The 27,730-nt window shown below is 35.9% G+C and overlaps 1 protein-coding gene across 2 annotated transcripts in view; it reads right to left on the reverse strand.

The window, feature by feature from the left end:
• LOC131039724 (probable glycosyltransferase At5g03795) overlaps nucleotides 1-23,319 on the reverse strand; it is an 85,790-nt gene extending 62,471 nt beyond the window's left edge. The window contains exons 1-2 of one of the 2 annotated variants that reach the window (XM_057972558.2): nucleotides 23,142-23,319; nucleotides 20,455-20,585 (exon numbers count right to left, since the gene is read on the reverse strand). In XM_057972558.2, coding sequence (XP_057828541.2) covers nucleotides 20,455-20,585; nucleotides 23,142-23,201 — 191 coding nt within the window. In that variant the 5' untranslated portion in view covers nucleotides 23,202-23,319. Of the gene's footprint in view, nucleotides 1-20,454; nucleotides 20,586-22,505; nucleotides 23,044-23,141 lie in introns of those variants that run through there. The other variant, XM_057972557.2, reaches the window with a different exon arrangement.
• Between the last annotated feature and the right edge of the window lie 4,411 nt (nucleotides 23,320-27,730).

A 27,730-nucleotide genomic window follows, 5' to 3' on the forward strand; every position in this document is an offset into this window, starting at 1 on the left:
AAATGGGCTACAAAGATTTTCGCTCTGGACCCTTTGGAAGGGTCAAGAGCGAAAATCATGTTTTGGGTTTGATCCTTGACTTTTCCAACTCTCACCCTCTTTGGGAGGCAAACAAAGATCCTTCCTCATGCATCTCCACCTTGGTCCTGACTTTGGCTAAAGGAAAAATGAGTGTTTTCAAGAATTTCGCTCTGGACCCTTTGGAAGGGTCAAGAGCGAAATTCTCATTCTTGGCTAAAATCTTCACCTCATCCACCTTTACACACCTCCTAAGGTTAGAACATTCACAAACACCTCCACACATGCCTCAAAAACTAGGAATTTGGTCTTGACAAGTGATAAATTGAGGTGTATAAGGATTTTCGCTTTGGACCCTTTGGAAGGGTCAGGAGCAAAAATCACAATCTTGGCCAAGATCCCACCTTGGTTCACTCCATTCTCCATCAAACTTGACCAAATCAACTTCCTTCTTTCACTATCAAGATATTCCATCACCCAACTTGGTCTAGGCAAGGTCCAACTGGGTTTTCAGGGCCAAGGAAGGCAAGACAGGGAGATTTCGCTCTGGACCCTTTGGAGGGTCAGGAGCGAAATCCTCGTTTGAGGCTAGCTTTCGTCATCTTAAGATCCAAAAATTCCTCTTCAAGGCAAATATGCACCAAAACCTACCAAATCATGCCTTAGAAGCTCCTAACTTGGTCAAGCTAAGAAGCACAATTGAGGAAATATGAATTTCGCTCTGGACCCTTTGGAAGAGTCAGGAGCGAAATTCACCTTTTGAGCCAATTTCTCACATATTTTCTCCTCCTCACACCTTGGACAAACTTCATTAGGCCTCCTTTCCTCATGATCATGCAAATTTCTCCTTTAGGCTGACATATAGCTCCAGTTTTTGTGGAAAATAGGGTTTTACATGAATTTCACTCTCGACCCTTTGGAAGGGTCAGGAGCGAAATTCCCATTCTAGGCTCAATTCACCTTCAAACTGGCTTGAATTTGTCCTAGGCTAGATCTTTGATTCATCCCTTCCATTCCTTAGCCAAATTTGCTCAACCACTCACTGACTTCCTTGAACTCAAATGGGACACCACTAGCAAAACCAAGCTTAAGGAAGACCTTGAAAAACGCCCTTAACTTGGAGCATCAACTGACTCACCCTAGCTCAAGCAGAGCTTGCTATCCAGTGATCCTCCTGACAACACTCACCATGCAAAAGCTAACAGACTAAAACCAAAAAGACCCAGAAAACAAACCCTAGAGAGCAAAAAGTAGGGGTCCCCATTTGCAATGGGGCAATGTGTGAATACGTCACAACATCTAGCACCACCTTGAATAAATGTTCCTGAACATTTCAGAGATAAAGACTCAATCGACACTTAGAACCTCCGAAAAATTCAACCTAGCTTATCAAGAGATTAGAAAATGTACTCAAAGTGGAAGGAAAATCTCAAACCACATCCAGACACTTATTCTTTGATTACCCAGGTGTGTGCGAGTGTATTCATTCCTCTCGACAAGACAATCATGACCTTCAAGTTCCCCTATGATTGGCTACGTAGTTTATCTGAACCTCAAAAGCATCCTGGATAGAGCCTCACTGCCAGTCAGACGTTCATAGTCCCGACAAGGTTATCGCCACAAGCTCACGAACATTGCTCCATTGCCAGCCGGGCGTCCATAGCCCCGATGGAGTTATCCGTATATTCTCTTTAGCCAATTTTGGTATTTCATTTCATTTAATTTTTTATTTTTTATTTTTTTCTCTTTTATTTTCTCATTTTTTTCCTTTTGATATTGCTTTTTTATTCCGTCAATTCCTTTGGCTCGTAAGCAGTGAAGCTTACTAGGGTTTGCGGTTGCGGTGGCGTTGAAGTCAAATTTTAAATTTTTCACCAATCACAGCTTTGCCTGAAAACCACAATGACTCGGAGTCTATTAATGTGTAAAGATATAGTAATCAACAGATGTCGGCATCAAGACACAAAAAATGATACCCTTCCAAGTCAAATACAGGTCCTAATCAGATGATAAAACTGGAGAGGAACAACCTCGGATTCCAAACACTTCATGAATAGATATCTAAGAAATGAGTCTAACATAAGATCCAGGATGTAGCCAGTGTGGGAGAAACAACACAGACGCCTTTCTCACAAGATGGAGGCTCCCACTCAAGACACCTAAACTAAAGCAAACGACCGACGGACTGACCCAAGGCAAACAAAGCTAAGACAAACCAAAACCTAACTAAAGAAAGCAAACAACTAAACTACCTAAGCCACACTAGATCATGAGTCAAATGACTCAAGGCAAATTAAGAACAAGGCTCAAAAACTACTAAGCTAAGACACACGAAAGAAAAACCTACTCTAAAAGCTATATACAAGAGTCCCAGACTCAACAGGACTCAAAGAAGCAAAATATATACATGACTTTACATGGTTTCTCAGGTTGTGCAATAGGAGCATGGCAAACGTGATGGTTCTCAACCAAGCAAATTCATCCTTAAATATAGAAAGGCAAACTCTCACCATGCATATCTCATACTCAGGCAAATTTTCGGTCAAAATGATCAACTAGGGTAATTCATTAGGACCATGATCAATCCAGATGCAAGTTGTTTTCCCAAAATCCCCGTAATCAAAATCATAATAACTTTCAAGGCTAGGATTAAGGAAAGAGACAACCTGGCATATTTCAAGCTCAGATGGCATTGCATTGTCGGAAGCGAGGTCACCAGCTGCTTCAGGAGGTCACCATTGATGATGAATCATTCCACGAGCATTCGCATTATGTTGACCTTGATTTGGAAAGTCCTCTTGAAACAAGCTCAGTGTCCCTTTGAATAGCTCAACATCCTTTGTCATAGTAACATCTTGCATAAACCAAGCATCTTTATGAAATTTTGTGAGCATATCGTCAAAAGCCAAGCACTCCCTGATGGATTGAGCCTCAAACATTTCCTCTAGTTGATCAAAGATAATCTCAAGTGATGTCTCGTCTTCAAGCATAGTCTCAAGAGGTCGGAGCTGATGATGGATCATATCACTCACAGTAACTTGCTTATCTTGAAAAAATTTTGGTAGTGATTCCATTTGTACTTCTTCTATAAGATCCTTCAACACCTCTTCAAATATTATGAGAGTGATGAAATCTTTAAGTGCCCCTTTGAATTGTTCTTCATATCTGAGCTCACTTACGATAATTTGTAGCTCTTTGTTCAATATGTCAACTTGATTGTCTTTTTTAAGAATGCCATTTGAGACCTCTTGCAATTCACTCTCAAGGATCTCCCTTTGTAGCATAAGTGAGAATTCCTCAAGGAATGAGTCATCTTCTTCTTTGATTGCTTGTTCAACTCCTGGATCTTCCTTTATCACTACTGGAGTATCTTCAACTGATTCTTCAACTTTTGTTTCATGATATTCCTTTTCAGGTGCAAGGCATGGCGGGCTATCCACTGTAATACATTGTTCATCAAGTGCATTTGTATCGTCAACGTACAACTGATCCTTCTCACAATCAAATGCTGGAGCAATGTCCTGTTCATAGGTTCTCCTGAATTCAACTGCAAGATGTGCACCCCAAGATCTGTTAATAATACATTCTTCCTCAGACAAAGTTGGCATTCCAAACTGGTTTCTGACTTGATTGATAGCCATTTCACATACTAGCAAGTAAATTCAGAGTGAGGTGAGTTGTGAATTCTACACCACAATGGTAGTAATGTGTTCTCCAAACGCATTTCACCATTCAAAATGAGCTGACTCTCGATCATCCACAAGAAGCTTAGAAGAGGATCCTTGCTTTCTAGGACACTGAAGCTGCCTTCTTCTGTTTCTGGCCTAGGGACATCCCAAAAGAAGATTTTTCCCTGCGCTGCCAATTCCATCCTCAATAAGTACTTCAAGCAATGCATTTCATCATGTTCCTCTGTCTCGTGGGCTCGACACTGCCCTAGTCTTACAAACTCGGACAATCTGCGCGGATAAAGCTGCATATCTAATCTCCACCAAAGTTGACGAAAATTGATTTGTTGCTCCTCGTGAAACTGTTGCCGCTCCATTGAGAGATCTTTTCTTTATGATTTTTTTTTTTTTTTTTTTGGATTTTCACTTTTTTGGATTTTCTATTTTTCACTTTTTTTGGATTTTCTATTTTTCACTTTTTTGATTTTCTGGAATAAGAGAGATCTTGAATATCTCAGATTCAATTTGAATGTTCAACTGGTTCCAGCTTGATTCCTTGTTTTCGACAATCCAACTGACGACCCAGCGATCACCTTCCTTCTTTGTATTACTTCCGTAGAGTGTTTGAGAAAAGGCTTTCCACTGATCTTCCTTGGATTCAAGAGTTCGTATTCGCTCACCTTTCTTCTGCTTCAATTCTGTCGAGCGTGGAGGAGGGTAAAAAACTCTGGATATTTTTTTTCTAAATATGACTTGATAAGTTCCACTAATCGCAGCTTGAAAATGATCAGCCCTCCTTCTAGCGCCAATTATGTTGAGCGCGGGAGGAGGGTGAAAAAAGTCTTTAAGATTACTCCTGTAAATATGAATTGATAGAATCTGAAGTTTAGTTGTTTAGGCATTCATCGCGATCAGGCCCTCCTTCTAGCGCCAATTTTGTTGAGCGCAGGAGGAGGGACAAAAGTCTTGAATAATTCCTTGCGAATTAGGATCTCGATTTCATCTACTCAGCATGATAATGCTCAGCCCTCCTTCTAGCGCCAATTCTGTTGAGAGCGGGAGGAGGGTAAAAACTCCTGGATAACTCCTTCAAATGCGATGTGACTTGACAAGATCCAACGTTCAAATGCTCAGCCCTCCTTCTAGCGCCAATTCTAGAGGTTAGAATAGCTAATGATTAATAGCAAATAGAATAGCAGTTAGAGTAGAATAGAAAGAGAAGGCAAAGATTGTTGCCAAGATGTTGTTGTAAAAGACTTGTAAACTTCATTGAAGAAATGGTGAAATCTATGGGTCGATTCAACAATTTGCATGGTCTCTATACTTCTCAGATTTGATTTCATGTTATTAGATGAGTGGAAGAAATGTGTTTGATTGATGGTGAAATTTGTATATCCATACTACTAGCAGTTTGTTGACTGCAGACTTGCCTTGTGTAGTCAACTGGAATCATTCAGCTTGAGCTTAACTTCAATTGTCGCTTCTTCAGTGACATGCATCAGCTTGATGGTGTCTATGCCTGTAGTGATGATCTAAACATCATAAAGCTTTCCTCCAAAGATCGCACTAACCTTGTGGAGATGGTCCTGGGATGTCAAAACAAGACTTAGTTAAAATTTCATCAAAGGTCATTCATTGCTCTTACATTCTTAGTGTCAGAATTAGATCCTTTCCTCGCCCTCATCCTTTTTCCTTTTTTTTCAAAATCTAGGCTATTGAAATCCTGTGTTCCAGTAATATTCAAAGCAAATCAGACGTTCAGTCATCAAGTGTAAGTCCCCTTGTGATTCCAGCAAAATCACATCATAACACAAAGAGCTTATCCACACGTAGAGATCCTACATAACAGAACCTTGGAGTTACTTTGACTGATCCTTCGGCGAGATCTTCAACAGTCGAGAACTTTGTTCAAGAGAGGATAAGGTACCTTTAGGTATTTTATTCTGTGTTCGCATGTGCATAAAAAACACATCAACAAATAGGTTGGCCGGCTATCTTCTCTTTGGCATTTATATGTAGTGTGGATCCTACCAGGCCAACATCCATACTCATCAAGCTTAAATGAAAGCACTCTAGTTTTTATTTCCATCTTTGTTAGATTTGTTAGAATGATCCATTGAGGTGATTTGTCATTAACCCTTGGGAACTTTGGATGGTATAAAATATGAAAAGATTTAAAAGGTATAATTGAAACAAAGGAAACAAGAACCACCAAATGGAGGGTTCACACTTTGGGTGCACTAAAATATATGACCCTGAGAAAGTACCTCCCTCAATATATCCTCAAATAGACAATCTATTGGCAATATATAATGTAATAAAGTGACTGAAGGATACACAATGATAATCAAAGAACTTAAAATCAATAAAGAGGTGCTTGTGTGCTCTATGTAGACCATCAATGTCCATGATACATAACAAAATAATTTGTAATGTTCCCTTTTTTAGGCAAAAGTGGTTTGTGGACAATTAACCTATTTTCTGATTTTTCTTGTAAGCTAATTGGTGAGCAAGGGAGAACTCCCAAGTTCTTGGAGAGCACAGGATGGGTCTAGTAGAGTTATTACTCATGGCAATGAGCTTAGTGGGTGGTGTGGAGCCTCGTGATGCTTTTATAATTGGTTTCCAACCTTTTAGGAGCTCTCCAAACATCTTGGAGGAGTTTACTATTAATAGACAGTCACCTAATTGCTTATGATCAGCATCCTAAATCTTCAGTAAGACTTTGGTAAGGTCAGAATTGCATAGTGATATCATTTTGTCACATCCCTGTTGCTGACACCGATAGACGATTAAATAAGTAAATAAAGTAATTTGAAATGGTTTTTGAAATAGGAAAAGAGACAGAGAGAGGTAGTAAAAGAAGCATTAATGGAAGTAATTTCCTTCATTTGCCTTCATTCCACGATAAGGGACAACGTGCAATTAATAAGAGTGGAATAGGTATGGTGGAGATAGTCAAAGGGAGATGGCATCCCTGTCCATAGACAAGAAAAAGTCTGCAAGTCAAGTGAAAGAAATAAAATGTTCTAGTACAGACTATGCCTTTATTAAGGCATGGTGCCCCATGGTTCAGTCAATCACCCACGTGAATGGATAGACTAGAAATAAGGTTCGTTCCATTAAGAGGCATGGGAGCACAATGTGATGAGATTTTTAGATGGGAAGGTTGTTGGGAATTTATGGGAGGGTAGCAATCGAAAGTGAAGTGTGGGGATTGTTAGGCAGGTTGAATCTGACTGGCAAAAAGTGTTCTGCTCACAAGTAATGGAGATGAGGTTTCTTTTAACTTATCCCTCAATTTGTGCAAGGCTGACTGCAAACTTGTGCTGGCTGGCAATGGTTCTGATTTTGGCAACAGAGTGGAGCATCTCGAGAAATATGTCAATGATAGCATAGCTGGTGTGGCCGAGCTTGATATGAATAACACTAAATTGGTAGTCGATGAGGAAATTCACAAAGAATGGCGAAGTCACAGTCACATTGATGCTTTAGTCAACTGCCACGCTTACGAAGAATAGTGTGCAGAATGTGGAAGCACAGACAAGCATGTGAACTGTTTGACATAATTTCTAAAATGAAAAAAATGTGGTCTCATGGAATGCAATGAATGCAGTATATGCACAAATATATTTGTTGAAAAGGCTTTTCAAACTATCAAGCAAATGCTATTGGTAGGTGTAGAGTCAAAATCTACAACTGGTGCAAGCATTCTCCCTGCCTGAGCCACCTTTAGAACTTTGGAACAAGGTATGGGCATCCATCGATGTTAAGAGTTAGATGGATTCTTCCATGAGACAAGGGAAGGAAATTTTGAAGTAGAAGTTACAAGAATGTAGAAAGAGGAAATTCCAGGGGTAAAGGTGGTATTAGAATAAGGAATATAGGAATACTGGCACCAGGAGGAAGGACTATAGATTCAGCACCAGATGAGGAATATCATCAACTCACCCCAAAGCTAAGTACAACATATTTCATATAGTATGAGTTTGGAATATCTACTCTTCCCATTGTTATTTAGGGATTTTGAAGATTTAAATAAAGGATATGGAAAGTGATAACTAAAGTTAAGGTTATTGACTAAGTCATTTTGCCATGTTTATTATACTTTTCGATAGTTGAGAATCTTGAGATTATTTGGTATTCGATTTTAATAGTGATGAACTTATATTCATATTCCCATGTGGGATGCATAATGTTGACTAAGAAAAGAACATCTTTCCAAGGTCTCATTCTAGCTGTAAAATATGGATGATGTTAAGGTGTTGTGATCCTTTTTCTTATGGGTTCCGTTTACAAATGTTACTTGTTTTTTTGACAATAACTAATCAACTTGCTATTGGACCTATCAATTATAAAATATGTTCACTTGTGCATACAAGCATGCAACATATGAACTGATAAATATTAGTTAATGTTACTTGATTCCCTCAATGTTAAAAGGAAACCGAGAAATAGTGTTTTAATCCTCACAAAATTAATCCCATGTATGACCTCTTTAAAGTTTAGATACTTATAGATTGTAAAGAGATAATTTAATTAAGGATCTTGGCCTTGAAGCCATACTCATACATGACATTACCTTAATAAATTCTCTATTGGTAACCATTTAATATGGGGTACTAAGTGTATTGAGTCATAATCAACTCAAAATATTATAGCCAATAGCGGCTTAAGATGTTGTGTAAAATAATTATGTTATTACTCCATGGCTAAGAAGTGGCTTGGACCTTAACCTCTATCATGAAATTAGATTGTCATGTGGTGAAGAGATCCTAGCGAGTTTGGTCATAGCTGAAATGTTATTTAGGATTAGGATACCCTTATATTTTCAATAATATCAATTCCAAAAGCTAATATTCATCTTTCCTAAGGTTGATACCAATGTGTCCTTTAATTTAGTAAACTATGATAAATGAAAAATTGAACATAGTGTGGGTTATTAATAACTCTACAACTATTGTTCATTAAACCTTATCTACTAGAACATAAAAATGGGGTATGGTAATTATTGATCTGCACTATTGTTAATTAAAATCATAAGTATAGAATATTATTATTATTATCATGGGTATTTCTTTATACAAAGACTTATCAAATATAGTGCCTTAATCTATCTTGAGCATAGAGTTGGTAATAATTACACTTAAAGGAAGTTTATCATTCTTGACGTATACTTCTATGTAGTTGGATAACACACACTACAATATACATGACATACTTATCTTGATGACAATAGTTTCATATACTATGACAATGGGTCACTCAATTAGGAAAATGAACTATACAGTTAAGAATATGATTACCACTAATATTAGGGATTGAAAATCTAATATGAAAATACACGAAGCATAGTGCTCTTAATACCTTGAATGTGACATAAACATTGATTATACTTGATGCAAGTTTGTAAACGTTGGACATATCTTTAGTAATCCAGAAGAAATTGATGTGGCTTTAATAGGACAATGTCCTATATTTTTATGATGCTTGATATCATTGAACCGTTTTGAAGTGGAATGCCACTCGAAGCCTTATCGAGGCTTTTGGGACATTCTTGTATCCTATCAATATTATGACTACACAATGTATATTGATCTCTTAAGTATGTTAAAGTTGATAGAGGACTATAATGAGAACCAAGGAAGGTTTATATAGTTGTGTTGGAAGATTGTATGTTCAACAGTAAGAATCATGGCTTAGGAAAAGATACACCTATGTTGTAAGTCTTATGAGGATTCAAATACTTGTGGTATTGGAAATATTAATATAGTGTTATATTGAAACTATAAGATATATATATTGAGCCCTTTTGGGTAGAAAAACCTTTATATTAAACCTATTAGGTGAATTTTGATTGGTAGTGTTTTCTTGTGAGTTTGTGTGAACTATGGTTATTTCCAAGTTGAGTAATAAGGTTAGCCCTAGGTTGATAAAACAAAACCTGGGACATTTAAATTGGTATGTACTATGAATAATAATGGAGGACTCTAGATAAAACTTCAATATCTTTAAGGGAAAGCGGTATAGAACCTGTTATTAAATTATGGACTTATTTATGATTTTCTATTCATTGTTAAGTGTTAGTGATGGAAGGAAATACTAATGAAATTTTGAATATGGGGAATTTGAGCATAGGCATCCTTTGAGAGAATCCTTGTAAGGAGAACTACGTGTGACTTTGACCCATTTGGAAGTGGGAACGTAGGCGGTCCTTGGGTGAAGGATGCCCAAGTGACTTCAAGTCCATAGGGGTAGGGTCTAGGGGGGGGTGAGAGGAATATGTAATGTCCCCTTCTCGTTGATGACCTTCCAGTGGTCCATTAGCCTATTCTTGAGACCGTAGGCTAGGCGGAATGAAGAATGAGGGTCCAGCATTGATGAGGCGAGAACTTACTATTTTTAGTACGTCAGGGGTTGGCCATTTTGGTGATACTGTCCTACTGAGCTCTCCATGCTCTGTCACTAGGCGCGAAGATCATGATTTTCGGAGCAGTAGTTCATGACACTATTTTTAGTAAGTGGCAATATAGCATAGTTCTATTTCTGGTAGTGGACAGGGTCCTGATCCTGCAGCAGTTCAGTGGTCTTCCCGGCTCAGCTTCATCCTGGTTTTGACAATAATCAGTATTGGAGTCATAAGTGACATAATTAAATATTATTTCCTTATCCTAAGGTTTAATATTTAATTAATGTGATTAGTTACTACTGATTTATTGACTTTGGAAATAGTGCCTAATATCTCCTAAGTGCTAGGCGAATTTTATGTCTACAAGTGGACGTCAAATTATTAATGGAGATATTATTTTATTTCATCTCAAGTGTTTGCTAAGTGAAAATCGTGGTCCTTGCTATTTGGCATGAGGTTTGACTTGTGGAATGGCACCATTCTTGGGGTCCACGTGAGATGTAATGAAATGCAAATGGGGAAAGATGAATTTGAAGCATTTGCATTTGAATTTGGTGATGTGAGGTTATAAATAAGAGCCTTGGGCTCCCATTCTTGGCATCTTGAAAATTTGCATTGTTATGCTGCCGGATTGGCGTCAGAACTTTGAGGCTTCGGAGTGCGTCTCCCTAGTGCTTCCCGGTTTCGTACTTGAAATACAGTATCTAGCTATGTGTTGTAATCTACCATATTCTTAGTGCATATCTTAGTCCTTTTGGTGTTTGGCGATTTTGGAATTTGCTGGTTTGCCTGTGGCTGAAGTGCATTTTTTATCATACCTCTCTGCTAGAGTGACTGACCGTTGTGGGTATTGGCTTATTCATCCTTCCTAGTGCTGGCGATTGACACTGTAAGTTTGTGGCCTCTTTGTTTGAGCTTTGAATTTATTAGATAAAATCGAAATTACTTAGCTAGGCGTGGGGTTTTGAAGTGCATTGGGATGTGTGCCAAATTAATAAGGGAGTTATGATAGCTTGTCTTTGGTTGGTTGTCATCGTAGCTAGTCTAGTGTGGGTTTGGGATTTATTTTGGGTGTTTTGGAGAAGTATTGAGAGAGTTGTGAGCATTTTAGTGATTCCTTAGGCTGTTGGTTTTGCAATTCCAGTCTACAGATTTGATGTTAGCAGAATTTCATATTCTTATTTGGATATTCAGCATTACTCTCTTCTCATATCATCTTTATTATTGTAAGGTTAAGTAGTAGTACTACTAACCAATTTTGATTTGTAATTCTCACCCCGCTGAAAAGTGGAAGAGGCTGGCTTGCTGCCTATTATCAAGTAAATTGTAATTTCAGTCCTCCCACTGCATAAGTGGTTGAGTGATGTCTGAGTGTAATGGTCCTCCCACTGCATAAGCGGTTGAGTTGAGATTGTTATGTAATTTCAGTCCTCCCGCTGAAATATTGCGGTTGAGTGATTTGTGCCTTTGTGTGTCTCTCTTGGCTGGTTCATCGCCAAGTTTCTTGCATTCCCGCTGGATAAGCAGAATGGGTTGGCTTGCCACCCAAGCATTGTATTGTTTCCAGTTATTTGAAGCTAACGATCCCCTCAACACCGTATGCTCTCACCTTCCCAAATTGGGCACTTGGTGATCAGAAAGTGGAAGGGTTGCTTTTCCAGCATGTTTCAGTTTATGCTTTCTAACCTTAACGGGTTATCTGTTTGTTGATGACTATCGTTGGCCTAAAAAACAAAAAAAAATAACTAGGATTTTACAAGATAACTCCAAGGTAAGGGGTTGTTCCTAACTAGTCGACCTTTCCTCTTTAGTAGGCTTCAAAGGAGGCCGAATAGGTATTAGAAGATTATGAAAGAGTTAAGAAAGCGTTATAACTCGTATTTAATATATATCATGTTTTGAATGATTAGTCAGTAAAGTGAAAGGGCAAACCACCTTATGGTCAATTCATTATCTATTGAAAAGAGGAAATCTTATGTTGGATCCAAGTGATCTTATGCGGATGTTTAATTTAATCTAGACCTATAAGACTTTGTGTATGTACCCCTAGATCAGTCAATTATGATTTGTTTGTTCTGAATTAGGAACCTCTCTTCTAGTTATAGTGCTAAGCCAAGTACAGGTGCTGACTTTTATGACAATGGATGGAGGTAGGACCCTATGAGGGCATAGGTAGAGGATAGAATTCCTCTAGCACATAGACTAGTCCACTCTATCCGAGGTGATCACCGAAGGATAAAACCTATGCCCCGCTTAAGATAAGCTTATCCACTCGAGATTGACTATAGTCAAGGAGTGTACTACGTCGGTAGACTGTTAGCCGTACCACCTAGTTAGCGGATGGATGCCACCAGTTGCATGGAGGTGAGGGATACCCGTGATGACCTAGGGTAATTGGATAGATTTCGCTAGGAGCATGTAGGCCTGGGGGCCAATTGCATGCCAGTGATGGATGTCTTTGTTGCTTAGCCATCCGATGCACTACAGGGAAGAGAATTTCTAATGAGGAATAGGCAGGTAATAATTGGATAGATCTCATTGTATAATTTGGGCATATATTATTGTGGAAGTGTTATATTTGACTTGTTAGGATGAGGATAGACACCCGGTGTAGTATGGGATACATCGAACTTTGTTCTTGCTTGTTCGTTGCGGCAAAATACTGGACAAAGAACGTGACCCACGGTGTAGTGCGCAGTGCACCGACATCTCTTTTATCCAAGATGCACTATGGGCAAGTGGTAGCTAGTTGTTATGGTTATGTTAGTTCCTCATTGTGTGAATGCTAGTCACTATGTATGCGATGCCTACTGAAGATAGTCTCTATCTACGAGAGATGTATATTGAAGCTAGTCCCTATGAATATGGGATGTATGCTAGAGCTAGTCCCTTTAAATATGTGAAATAAGCCAAAGCTAGAAATCATGTATGTGATATGTATGAGCTAGTCACCATGTGCTGATGGGAAGTGTGCTCGATTCACTCTCTATGGATTTGTAAAAAATGTGAAAAGATATGACCCTCAAGTAATTGTGTATGTTGTATGTCACTTGTTAGCAGTTGGTTATTGCTATTGGGCTAGTTTTGATAAATAGACCCGGTTTAAGAGAGATCAAAGATCTTATACAAGAGGAGAGAATGAACTCCCTCTAACCTAAGGGATGAATTACGAAGCCTCTGACTTCCCTTGAAGGGCTACGTAGGCAAGGTCATCTAAAATGAACCCTCGAGGCTTTAGGTTTAAGTCTAATAGGGATCCAGACCTCAAGAGCATACCCTCCTTAAGTGCAAGCTTAATTGGTGATGTAGGTTTGTTGCCACTTTGGTAATCAAAGAAATTATGAAGATGACACTTCTAAGATAGAACAAGAAGCTTGGTTGAGTAAGTCGGTACTTGGGAATGTAAAAAAAATAAAATTGTAGTGTCCAAGGGGTGGATATTACACATTTGGATAATTTCCACAACCTAGGCAAATTATTAAGTTATTAAATAATTATTCACTTAAGTTGTCTAATGTTGAAATTATTAAAAGACGACTTAGTGTAATAATTTATCAAAAAGGTGTTATAGGTTGTGCATCAATTTGTATGCCTATCGAAAGTGGTCATTTTATACATGATGAATTATTATTTATTTTCAAAAAAGAGTTTGTGGTGGAAAGAGGGAATTTTTATATTTTTTTTATTATTATTTTCCCTCCCAGAAAGTTATAAAAAGGGATTGAGAGTTCATTTGGAGGATTAGCCATCAAAAGTTATTTTCTTTTTCTATAGGAGAGAACCTAAGTTCTTTCAAAATTTCACGAGGGAAAAAACCCCCCTAGCTAGTTAGAGTGGTTTCAAACAGAAATCACCACAGTGCCTACAAAGTGAAGTTCCAGTTTTGAATGCAATCAGGGAAGTTTTTTATGTGTTCTAAATCACTAATATTTTGGTGTTGTTTGTGAATTTTTCTAGAGAGTGATTTGGATGACTTATGGGTTGGTCGTATCATTCTCTTGCAAGCCATATACCTTCACTTTTGGTCGCTCCTTGTTGGGTTATGTTTCTGCAGTGTTTGATCCTCTTTATTTAATGTTTTTGGACATCATTCTCCTGACTTGCATGCCAAAAAGGAATCTGAAACCAAAAAAGAGCTGGTCATACATCCTAGTACAAAGCCATACTATGTTGATGAGGAGCGCATGAGTCTTCTTGGATAAAGTGCCTAGTTTCTGACCTTTATTTCTCCTTGTTTGATGGCGCCAAGGTGTTCAACCATTCCAAGTCATTTGGAGTTGAGTTTTTGGGACTTTGTGGAGTTATGTTGACTTTTTGGGGTTTTGTACCAATGCCATATTAGACCTGTGCATATCTGATTTCAGTTATCAGACTAGTAGAAACTTCTTTCAATGTGTTTTGGTGAAGTTTGGGTGTACTTGGAGGCGGTGTTTCCAGCTTAAGTTCATTGTGGTGTGTTGGGTGTGAGTTGGTTAGGTTTTATGGGTGATTGCCTTGATGTTCAGACTTATTGCAATGAGTTACAGTCTATACCAGAGCTGCAATCTGCCTTATTTCATCATCTAGAGGATATAAATATAGGAATAGGGCACTAGGTGCCATAGTCCACTCTAAAAGGTACAAGTGAATTTGTGAAGAAGACATTCTTCTATTGACTCTTTGATACTTTGGCACCATAATTGAAGCTTTTGAATGTTGAAGAATGATGGGAACTAACTGATGATAGGTTTGTACCTCTCCTATAGATTTTGGTATGGTTCTTTGTTTATTCTCATATTAAGTTTTGATAACCTAATCTGCTTTGTTATTATTTGGAGCCCTGGAGAACACCACTTTCTCTTGGGTTAGGGCCCTAATACCAGATATGTAATTTATATGGAAAATGACAATTTTTAATTGGGGAAGAAATGCATTGAACTTTAAAATGACATAGGACCCATATAAGCTTAAAATGAAATAAGATAAAGGGCACACTTAAAATAAGGACCCAAATAGAAAAGTGTTGATGTATTAAAGTAATATAGGACTCATAATCTTGAATTAGATATTAATTTTATGCTAGAAAAGGTCCTATAATGTATAGAGTAATGGGAAAATATATATATATGGTTCAGTTTTGGGTTGTTTCAGCTATCAAATTTGTTATCAGCACTTAAACATCAGTTAATCTTCTTACGAGATGTTTGTAATGCATATGAACTAACTTTGTAATACTTTGGATGTTGTACTGCTGAAGAGACTTTGTAATACTTTGGATGTTGTACTGCTGAAGAGTTGTCTTTCTATGCATTTTATATCGTAAAACTGGATGGTTTATTGCCAATTGATATTGCATTTTATGATCCACCATTTTTGTGTTGATACAGCTCGTTTTGGCATTCAACAAGTTGGTATATTGACCATTTTGATCTAAGTCAAGCTTATACATTATGCCAATGGCTTTGCTCTATATTCACACACTCCACAGAAGAGGTGTTAATTAGGCCAGCTATGTTGCTTGCATGCTTTGGTCGGCTTGCCAACAATACTTTGCAATTGCATCCATTTATATAGCTATGTGGTCAAAAGCACCATGTGCTCTCACCTTGCCCACTTTGGGATCTAGGTGATCAAAAAGTGTTGGAAGGCATTGCATTGTTTCTCATTTTCAGTTGGTGAAAATTTCCAAAAATAAAAATAGGGGTGTTTATTACATTATTAAAGAACATAATGGAGGGCATAGGGTACTTACCTAGCAATCTTGTTGATAGACAAATTCCCCTTTGAATAGAACAATCACATCGAGTTTCAGTGGCTGTAGATGAAGCATAGAAGAATTGAAAAGCTCAAGAACCTTAGGTAAATGTGTGTGCCTAAGACTCTGGTGTGATCATCAATATTCATCTATTATATCTTTAGGAGGCTATGTTGTGAACATTACTCCTTTGGTTAAGTTTGCACCCCTAAGGCAGATTAATGAGTCATAGACAGGACCTACTATAAATGTGCTAGAGATATTCAAATTGTTTTGGTCTCATTTACAAATGAATTTCTAGAATTACTATATATGTGTTAGCCAATTCTAAGCTCCATATTATATTCAGGGTGATATTTTTTATCATGGTTGAATTAGTTGGCTTGCTTTAGGGCAAAAACAACTAACGGGCATTTTCTTCCAATAATTGAATTAGTTGGGGATTTATTCCAATAAAGACAAATATCTATCACAAAGAAAATACTATAATTCTTTAAGTTGATTTTTGAGGTCCAACTTGTTCTAACTAGGTTGGTCTTTCTTGGATCTTAGTTTAGTATGAGTTGGTTATCGTGATGGTTGTGATACATACTTTTATGCTATTGTGGATTGATAAAAACTTTACCTCAATATATAAAGAAAAGGTGAATATTTTATATTAAAGATAAAGTTAGAACTTTAGATCAAGGTCATAGCATGGAACTACTTAGGGGAAAAGAATATAAGAGATTTGAGATGACACTCGTTAAATTTTGCAGCTTAGCACAGCAACAAAAAAAATGTTATCTAAAAAAGAGTACATAGAAAAGTGTAAAAATATGAGACCATCAAGACCATGTTAGGCTGTTTCCCTTTTCTCTCACCCTTCTACTAACTATGAATCTTGACAAAATGAGTGGTAGATTGTGCAAAGATATTTAGGCTAAACAAGAAGATAAGAGTCACAAGGCGCATATGCTTCATCATTAGAAAGAGTGAGATAGGCTCCCTACAGCTGCTACTTGATCCAATGGCTAGTTCTTTCCGCTAAACAACAAGATCATTATGTAGCAAGTTGATTGGATTGGGGATGGTGCATTCAGAGCTTAACATCATGATGCAGGAGCATCCCCGATTCACAGCAATCTTGCATCAACCAAAAAGATTTTTCTTTCTGTTTTGTTTGCAGTTTCAGTTTCCTTTTTGTGTGTCCCGATTTTGGCTCACCGGATCCTGTGGAGTTGGATTCTACTTGGAGACTTGATCATCTTTCTTGCTTTCAAACCACATTTCATTTGGATCACTTTCCGGCAAGATATTGCTACCAGTTTCCATGATAGTTTCTTGTTACCGGTTGTTCCTTTGTTACCGGTTGCCTGAGACCTATTCTGGTGATCTACCGGAACCCATTCTAAAGCTTGCGGAGCCTTGAGCATTGATCTCGATGTTTCTTGGCGTGTGGCCGACCTTCTACGTTTCACCCTTTGGATTTTCCGGAGGAATTCGAGAAACCGTTATTTTTTGAGACAGTTATGATCAGGTATCTATATATGTTAGAAAATCAGTAGTAATTAGGGATCTTTTTGGGGGCTTTTGGATAGAACTTTGTTTTTAGAAAGAATTCTAATAGTTTTTGGTAGATGTGAATTAGGTTATCTAGCTGCAATTCTGTGAATTGAAGACTTTGTGCTCTGATTAATGGATGTTTATTCTTCTTATGTTGGATACATTGTTTCTTGGATGACTCTTCTTCGTATCTATTAAAAGTCTTTATGGTGAAGTCGTGTATATTGCTGTAGAAAAGTTGGCTTTGAACAAATGACACAGTAATGTAGTGATATGTTAAATAATTTGTCATATAAAAAGAGGATCTTTGAATCCTCTTCTTATCTTTATTATGTTTTTCTACCTTTTAAATGCTTTCTGATTAAAAGCTTTGCCTTATTTGCTTTCGGGTCAAAAGTATTCATAATTTTAAAATTCCTTGTTGATCATTAGAAGGTAGCTACGCCTTGTAAAAGAAGCAAAGAGTGGGTATAGAAGGACCTCATGCCTATCTCAACTGTTGGTCAGATTGTTACCTTTTTGGGCATTACAATATAGAGTTAGGTAGCAAACCCTGTCAACCAAGAAGTGTAACAATTGTAAGTTTGAGTACCTTTGAGTTTGAACTATTTTTGGTCATTCATGGACATTAATATAATTTCTTTCTATTTATTTGAGTGCACTTCAACTTTGATTTGCAATAGCCAACGCTCATTGCTTTGTTAAGAGTTAAGAGTTTCATTCTTTTAGTAATTTTCTTAAACATTGTAAACACCTATAAAGCAACTTTTGTAGCTGCATTTGAAACTGGCATGGAGGATTTCATGGCTTAGAAAAAACCAGAGTTCCGTGACTCGCCATGACTCGCCAAAACTCAGCGAGTCATGGGTTGAGTGACCCTCGGCGAGTCCTGGGTGGCTCGGACTCGGCAAGGCTGACCCAACACACTCTAGGCAAAAATCACTAGAAAATTGGTTTTTTTTGCCGAGTTCAGCCGAGTTTTTGCTGAGTCCTGTCGATTTTTTGCCGAGTCCCGAGTCGGGTCAGCCTTGCCGAGTCCGCGCAGAGTCTGAGTCTCGTTTCTATGGAAAAAACAATTAAATTTTATCCTAAAAATCTGCAATTAAGTAATTGCCATGATAGTTACAAACCATAAATCCCTATTTAGCTTGGTGAATATGTTACATGTGAAATTTTGACTTAAGGAAAGAGTATTTTCTTATTAAATTTCTCAAAATTTTATATCATGCTTGGTCTAAATGAGTGTAGGAAGCTAATGGTTGGCATAAGTCAAATATTGGAAAATCTCACTTAAGGTTATATTTTGCTTCAGTTTTGGGACTCAACACATAGCACTTCTATGCTCAACCATGGCTGATAGGTTTTGCAAATATGCCAAAAATGTTTTTAGCCATTATCATAAATATTTGTCTACTTTTTTGATGAGGAAACTAAAGAATTTACTGAATTAAGTCTCAGATCTACCTTCCTCACATTCCAAAGTTACTTGTTTGAACAAATAAAAACAGTAGCTATCGGTTCTCCTTTGTCCATGGTGTTTATAAATATATCCAAGAAGAAACTTGAGGAAAAAGCCCTAACCTATGTTGGTTGCAACCTAAATGGTGAAAACGATAAGCTCATGATACCAATGTAAAAATGGCCAATAAGAAAGAGGTAACCTTGAACCCTTTCTCTCTCATTTCAACAATATATGCATCAATACCAATGTTTTTCCAAGACCTAGCTCAGGTTAAGTTCCTTGCCCTCCTATACAATTTCAGCATTTGTTTTGGAATGTATGGTTTATTATATGGGTACTTTCACTTGTCATGAACCAAAAAACCCTTCATAGCAAACCCAAACCCAATAAACAGGTTTGTTGTTTTTGTTAATCTTGTCAAGATGCTAAAAGGGTCCACTGAGGTAAAGATTTAAAACTCCTGCTTTGGAAAACCTAGGCACTATATCGACATGCCAAGCTACAATCCAAATGCCAAAGTTCGTACAATAGATTTTGTACTGTCCTTTAATGTGCAAGGCCCCTTAAACACCCTTCAGTCAAGGGCATACTAATTGCTTCAACCTTTAACAAGGTTTGACCACTATGGCAAAAGGTTACACTCAAGTCTTGAGTTGTGTGTATGGGAAAAATGATGGATTTTGCTAAACTATGATACTTGAACTAGGAAGAATTCTGTTTTGGAAAGCTTTACCATTCAAATCAAGGTACATAAGTAAATAAATAGGGCACAACTATATTATACAAAAATGTAGTCACCATAAAATGTGTACAAGAGATGGGGATGGGAATATGAATGGAGACAGGATGCACTCCTCATTTATACACCAGAGTTTCCCAGTACACATGCTTAATATGTGTGTTAAGAATATCAAGTTATAAGGTTGAAATATTGATGTATCTATATGATTCAAGAAGGAGCTTCAAATTTATTGCCAGCAATACAACTAAGTGCCACCTCTCAGTCTACCGTAACACCCAACTCATTTCAAAGGTTTTAATAATCAACAATCTCTTATTGCCTGTGATAACACCAGCCAATTCTCTATGATCTGCAGTAATCAGCCATTGGAATGGGTTCCATATAATAAGCAGATGAGGTGTGCAAATTAGAAATGAGATGAATGTGCTTTTCTCTATTCAATAGTTTACTCATCTTTATACTTCTGAAATGTTTTCACATTGAGAGCCCTCTCTATAACTTGGTTTGGTTTGCCCCAAGTACTCTCTTATTACATCAATGTGGATGCAGTTGCGACACTGCAATACCTATCCCACAATTTCACTTGGAAATCAGGCAATTGATTACCACTAATCCAATAACAGGACCCACCTACTGAAAATCATTAGAAAGCCACTTGACAAAACACATCAACACAAACCCAAAAGATACAAATAATAGTAGCAGCCAGTAGAGAAGAGAAAATCCACTGTACAAGATGTATATTAGCATATCAAAACACTAAAGGAAGCCCCATAACTTTTTAAAAATTCTGGAATTTTATACTATTTTTTGTGATATCAAATGAGATATTTAGCTTAACATTTTTTTTTCAGTTTATTGTATGTAAAAACTTACTTTTTGAATTTACAAACATTGTGATAAAGAGGCCTATAGAGATCACGATCATCCACAGCACCCACATAACTCTCAATCTCTTTCTTTGCCAACAGAAGCTCTTGCTGACGCTCTAGAAATGCTTTGAATGCCTGCCCATATAATAACAACATAAATTAATTAACTTGTAGATTAATTGAGTTCAGAAATGACTCACATTCCTCTCTACCTTATATTAAAAACTGTTATATAAATCAAACCAAAACTCCTTGGAACAGAAAAATTGCAAGGATATAACTTAAATATGACCTTCAGATCAGGGAAACCCCAAGAGATGTTAAATGAAGTAGAGGATACAGCAAAACATCGTTCAAACATATACAAAAGGCATTAATTAAACATATATTTTGAATCTCAACCTAGCACATGAAATTTGATCTTACACCAAGACAATAAAAGTTAGAGGATATAAAACTAGACACATAAGTAAAATAAAATGTAATCGTTAAATTTCAATTAGTTCCATGAAATAGATTGGTGCATGAGATATCTTCTACTGATTTTTGATGAATAAATACCCTAGTCATATAATCTTTAATTCTTTACCATTCAGAGAGTTTCACGATATTCTTCTATTGTTATTATTGACAAAAATCCCTATAGTCCTCAGATAGCCAAGTATAAAGGTATCAGCATAGCTGACCCAATGTCAATGTAAATTTGGAATTCAAAGATAAAAGGTTCTCTGTTTTCACAGCTCATACTAAAAATATTTTCTATTCTCTATTTCTACTGCCGATGATAGAAGCATCTTCTGATGTTATTGCCATGAATATATCATCATAGACATGTAGTACCCACATCCCAGTTTGACCTTAAATCATGTGTAATATCATAAGCAAAATGCAAAATAATTTAAAATCCAACTAAGTTTATTCATAGGTTTGCATAAAAATAGCCATTCATGATAGAAATGTCTTCTAAGGCAACTGCCGTGGATAGATCTTCATAGGCAACAGCACCACAAACCATTATGATCTTAAATCGCTTAATTATCTAATAAACCAACCAACAACTAATTTAAACAACATAGGGACAAAATATTCATTCATAACTTTGAACGAGAGTAACCTTTCATAATAGAAATATCTTCTAATGCCGCTGCTATGACTATATCTTCATAGACAATAGCATCCATTTGATCATAAATCGTCTAAAAGTAAAATATCATAGTCAAATATAAAACAATTCAAAAAACATTTAGGTACAAGAAATTCATCCATATCTTTTGAACGGGAGTTTGCTTGATAGAAATATTTTATAATGCTACTGCTATGATGGATAATAGTACCACGTACCAATCATCTACAGTGGCATAAGCCAACTAAAAAGTAATTTAAAGAAAGTCTAAGAGCAAGAAACTCTCAACCAGAGTAACCTTTCATGATTGATATGTATTCTAATGCTAATACTATGAATACATCCTCATCTAAACTATCATAAGCCAACTGAAAAAGAATTTAAATAGCACCTAAGAACAAGAATTATCCTAACCATAATTGACAGTAAATTTTCATAAAAAATATATCTTCAAGTAATACTGCACCATATATCTTCAAGTAATACTGCACCGATACATCTTTATAGTCAATACTACTGACATATCAATTTGACCTTAAGTCGTCTATAATATTAGGAGCCATCTAACAAATAATTTATAGAACCTCGGCACAATATTAATACTATTGAATGAGAGTAACCTTTCAAAGAAAATCACATATACCTTTGAACAGGAGTAGTGTTTCATCATAAAAATATCTTGTAATGCTAGAATGGTGCCCAAATTTTACAAGCGAACTTAAAGATAATGAATGAAAGTCACTTTACAAGATAAAAACCATACTCTGAAAGTAAAGTGACCTTTCAGGATAGAAGTATGTTTTAATACTACTGCATCTTGGTATGAAGTTGTATGGACAGAACATTAGACCTTAACTCATCTATAATCGCACAAACCAACTAAAATATAATTTATATATTAAAACATCTAAGGTCGGGAAAACCATTTATACCTTGCCTTTCCTGGAATCCACAGGAGATTTTACTATTCTCGGTATCTCAGACTTATCCCTAGATCCCACAGATGCGGATTCTTGGGCAGTTTCTTCAACTGCCAAATTCTTATCTATCTCAGATTTATCAGGGGAATTCACAGGTGGGCGTGACTGATCCATACCCATTTGGGATTTCACAGGTGGGTACGACTGAAAATCCAAACCCATCTGGGAATTCACAGGTGGGTGCGACTGAAAATCTAAGCCCAATGTCTGGGACAAATTGTAATCCAAATTTGAGCCAACAGGGGACAGAGAAGAACTCGAACTCTGGGCATGGGTGATCACAGGATTTGAAAACCAGAGCGGAGTTTCTAATTGATTTATCCATGTCTGATAAATTGTGCTTGCAGCTACAGCCAATGCTATTACGAGGATTATTTTCCTAACCATCTTCGACTACCCCTTTGAGTATTCCATGGCAATGAATCCCCACACACAGAGAGCATAAAAAACGGCGAACACAACCAGAAAAACGACATGGTGAAAACAAAAATGAATAGTAATAGATTTTAAAAATAAACAAATTAGAAATATTCACATCAGCATGTTGTTTTACCAGATAACTAACATTTTTTACCTATTAACACTTACCCAGTACTTGCATTTCCTGGAAATTCGGCCGGACCTGACTTGTGTTAAATTGCCTCTCATTTCTTTAATTGGAATACAGTTATCTACTGGAAATTACTTCAGAAAACTCGTGCTTTCCCAGCCCTACGTGGCAGGCCATGTCAGCGTTTATAACAGTTAAACCTAATTGTTGTACTGATGACCCAATGCCAGCGTAACCTGGCCATGTCAGCGTTTATGCCAGCGTTATCTGATTGTTGTACTTTGTATTTACCGTTGCTTTTTTGTACCATTAACCATGAAAGGTCCCTGATTTATTTCTTTTTGTGTTTTTTTTATGTTTTTCAAGATGTACGGGCCAGTGATATGAAGGAAATGCTTGACTTGGTATTTGTGAAATGTTGAGCACTCCACAATGCTCCTTTTTGATTGAGACCAAAGAAGACTGTTGTTAGGCCCAAAGGCAGAATTTTGATTTTTATATTTAAATTTAGATATGATGTCAAACTTTTCAAGTAATAGAGCACGTAGTCATTTTTTTATTGGCTAGGTAGTCAATTAATGGAACTTGAGTATAATGGTTTGCTTGCTTTTTTTTTCTTCTCTTTTCTGAGAAGGGAAAACAAAAATTAGATAACTTCAATCTTATCTTTTATAACATATTTAGAGGGATCAAAATCTTGATGGTGAAGGAAATCAAAGAACATACAATCATTTTTAGTTCCTGTCAAGATAGGATACTATTGTATTCATTCATTTCTAACTTTAAATTAATTTAACTAATCATTATAAAAAATTAAAAATTTTGCATAAAAATTTTATAATCTAATTTTAATTTTTATTTAATTTATTTTAAAATTTTTATTTTTCTATGTTTCTATTGGTTAGAATAAGGAAGAAAAAAAAAAAATTCAATTTTTTTTAACAACGGTCTGATTACAAATAAAATAAATATTTATTATTATTTACCCAATAAAATACTATTTTCAAAGACATCAATATGTTATATCCTTTCATTTCATATGTACGAACTGATTTTACTCTGGTTTTACTAAATATTCACTCTCAGCAAAGGAGAAGAAATAATTAGTTTTATTGGTTTTACTAAATATTCACGTTGGGCAAAGGAGAAGAAATAATTAGTTTTATTTAAAGCTCATGCCCTGGAAGCTTACTTTTCACATGGAAGATTTTATAAAGTATGAGATGAAGTTTTTAAATATCTATCCATATTGAGATTGGACATATAATAGACATATAATATAGATTGTTTAGATTTTATTTTGAGATATTTAAAATTTAGTTGTTAGATATTTTTTTTACATTAGTTTAAAGTTTTAGTTTTTATTTTATATAATTTTTTAATTTGATAAGGATTATTTAATTATTATTAGATTAATTTAAATTAATTTATGTTAATGTGTATATATTTTATTAGATTAGTTTATATTAAGTACTCTAAAATATTTTTTTAATATTTGTTGAAAGAGTAAGAATGTAATCATTTAAATTTATGTCATAAATAGTGTCTAGTTACGGATAGCATGTATTTTGAGATAGATGTAACTTATAATTGGGGTTAAACCAAGTTTGATTTAAGGTTAATTATGCTAATTCCTATTTAGAATTGGTTCTAATATGATTAAAAATGGATAAGAAGTATAGATTGAAACATTCATCAAACTAAAATAACTAATCTTTTAGAAAAAATATTCCAATCAACATGTACACCTATATCTTTATTTAAGTATAATACATAGTTCAATTTATAAAAATGTCTTTACCAATGGGCTTCCTTCACACACTATTGTTAAAAAAAAAGCAAACAGCATATATACTTATCTCTATGTCTCTATTCCTTTATCATAATGCCACATATGTGTCTATCCCCCCCGCTCTATCTCTCTCTCTGTACTTATCTATCTCTTTATCTCATTCTCTCTATCTCTCTCTAGCTTTATCTCTCCCTCTACCTCTTCCTCTCTATTTATCAATCTTTGTATCTCTATTTCTCTATTTTTATCTCTCCCTCTACCTCTCTCTATCTCTATCTCTATATCTCTCCCTCTTCCTCCCCTCTCTATCTTGATCTCTACTTTAATTTGCTCTAAACTAATCATACTAATGGCAGGAACATGATGCTTTGTGTAGATCTTGTTACTAATTGTGTTCAACCAATTGAACTACAACCCTTAAATTACAAATATAAGTTTAATGAATATATAAAGTTAAAATATATATAATTTTTTATTGAAGTTGAATGTTAATGTGATTGAGTTGATTATGGGAGCATTTCACATTCAAATTTAAAATTTTAATAGAAGATGTGAATCCTATAGTTAATCTATCTCTAATGCTTTTTATGTTGTAAGATATGATCACACATGCTTATCCTATTTTGGTGTGATTATGTCTACCCTATCATTATTTTGTCTCTTGCACAAAACTTTGATACCTAATTTGCACAATACAATGTAAATGAACACCTTTGAGAGTTTGTTGTGTTGGGATTGAATTGTTGAACTTCATTAAGCCTTGGTCAAACACCTTTTATTGTTTTCTCAAGAGTCAAAAGTTTGAAAGTTGTGCATGTAAGTATCTAAAGTGCAATGTACATTGGTGTGAATGCAAACTTTTCTAATATGACCTAATATGCTCCCAAGATGATGATTCTAAGATGATCTATGCAATTCCATATGGTGTTCATTGTCTTAGGTCTTATCTTTAAATATGACATTCAAGGTGCTAATTTCAAATACTTTAGTTTATAAGCCAATGGGAAACAATCCAATTTTAAGAATTGGATTGAGATGAGTAAAAGGTGAATTCAAACAAAGAGAATCTATTTTTAGAATCACACCTATGAATTACTCCAAGGCGAGAAAAGTAAAAGGAATTAGACTACGTCTAGAGCATTGTGTGTGAAATGGATAAAGACAAAGGAATTTTTAATAAGTGTTGTCAAGTTATATGTGAAAAGTTGTTGAATTGAGCACTATCAAACACATTTGAAAACAAGGCTCAAATGAGTGTAAAACTAGTGGGGAAAGGGAAAAGTGTGAACTTTTCTTCTTTATATTTTGCTAGGCACTTTGGCTTAGATGTAAGCTACATTATTTATGCATGTTAACGTAAGTGATACTAATTAGATAGTAAATAGATTCAAAACAATATGCATTGTGTTGCTCACTTTCTTCAATTCTTGGTAGGATTGTATCTCCACAACCTACACACATAGACACAACAAAGCATTAGTAGTACCTACACTAAACTAAGCATAAAAATTGTAACCATTTTGCATTCCATGTATTTTATATCAGCTTTGTCAATAATAATAAAAAGGAAACTGAGGATATTGCCATGGGGATGTAACCAAGTTAGACCTATGGAACCATGTAAAAGAGATATAAAAAAGAAAAGGGTTGTCAAAGAGTTGGATTCAATGTTCCCCCCTCTATATATACAAACATGAGCTAAAAAAAAGATAAAGTATGATTTGTAGGATTGTTGAGGAGTTACAAATAGTATAGCCCCTTAGTCTACACAACATGAAACTAATCAAAAGCTTAAAATTAGATCCCCATACATAAGTGTAGTACCCTAAGAAAAATAAAAAATATTATCATCAGTAAATGAACAAATTATTGGAGGGAAATTTGATGGCTATAGCGCAACACAAATTAGGGCATCTCGATCCTACTCGTGTCCTCCTTCCTCCAATTCTACTTGGTCATGGAAACATAAGACGGTTTTTTCTCTACATGTGGTGTGTGATTGATGTTGCAAGTGTGTGTGGCATGGTTGGTGTTTGTGTTTGTTATTGTGCGAGGCTTTTCAGGGTGTTTAGGGTGTGGCGAGGATTTATTGGGTACAACAAGGGTGCATTTTGTGAGAGATATACCTTCTTTTTGTTGCTTGATATTGCCTCAATTAGAGGATCAAGAGTTAAAGAAATGGTATCATTTTGTGAGGTTTTGATGGGTTTGAAATGTGCCCATCTATACATGTGAGTGCAATTAATTTTTTATATCAATACCATGATTAGGGAGGGCCCATCTCAAAATGGAGGTCCTCAAATTCCAATGCTACATGATTGATTTAGTTATTCAACAAGACTTGATGGTGAAGGATGTCAACTATTTAAATAATCATGTCTTAACTTGAAATTTTAGAGGAATTCGGGTCTCCCTTCCCTTTTTCAAATACTAGGCTTGATAAACATGGAATATTGAAGATGATATGAAGGTGATGTTGGCAGCTAATAATTATTTCATGGTGGTGTTTTCTTGCATAGTAGATCAAAATAGGACCTTTGAGGGAGGTCCCTATTTTTACATCCAAGTTGTTCTATTCATCAAGTTGAGACACAGGGGGTTTAATCTTGTGGAGGATCTTTCGTAAAGGGTTCTTGTTTGAATGTAGCTCCCTTGGCTCCTACTAGAATTCCGGATGAATGATATTATATGTATGATTGCTTTGTTGCTTGGCAAGTCAAAGGGGTCATCACTATAGACACTAGATAAGAAGGTAATTTATTATGCCCATTTTTGTCTCGAGACTAATTTAAATAATCTATTGTTGAGTTCTCTATAAATTCATCTTTTATCCAT

The sequence above is a fragment of the Cryptomeria japonica genome, chromosome 6 (genome assembly GCF_030272615.1).
Source record: "Cryptomeria japonica chromosome 6, Sugi_1.0, whole genome shotgun sequence".
Classification (NCBI taxonomy): domain Eukaryota; kingdom Viridiplantae; phylum Streptophyta; class Pinopsida; order Cupressales; family Cupressaceae; genus Cryptomeria; species Cryptomeria japonica.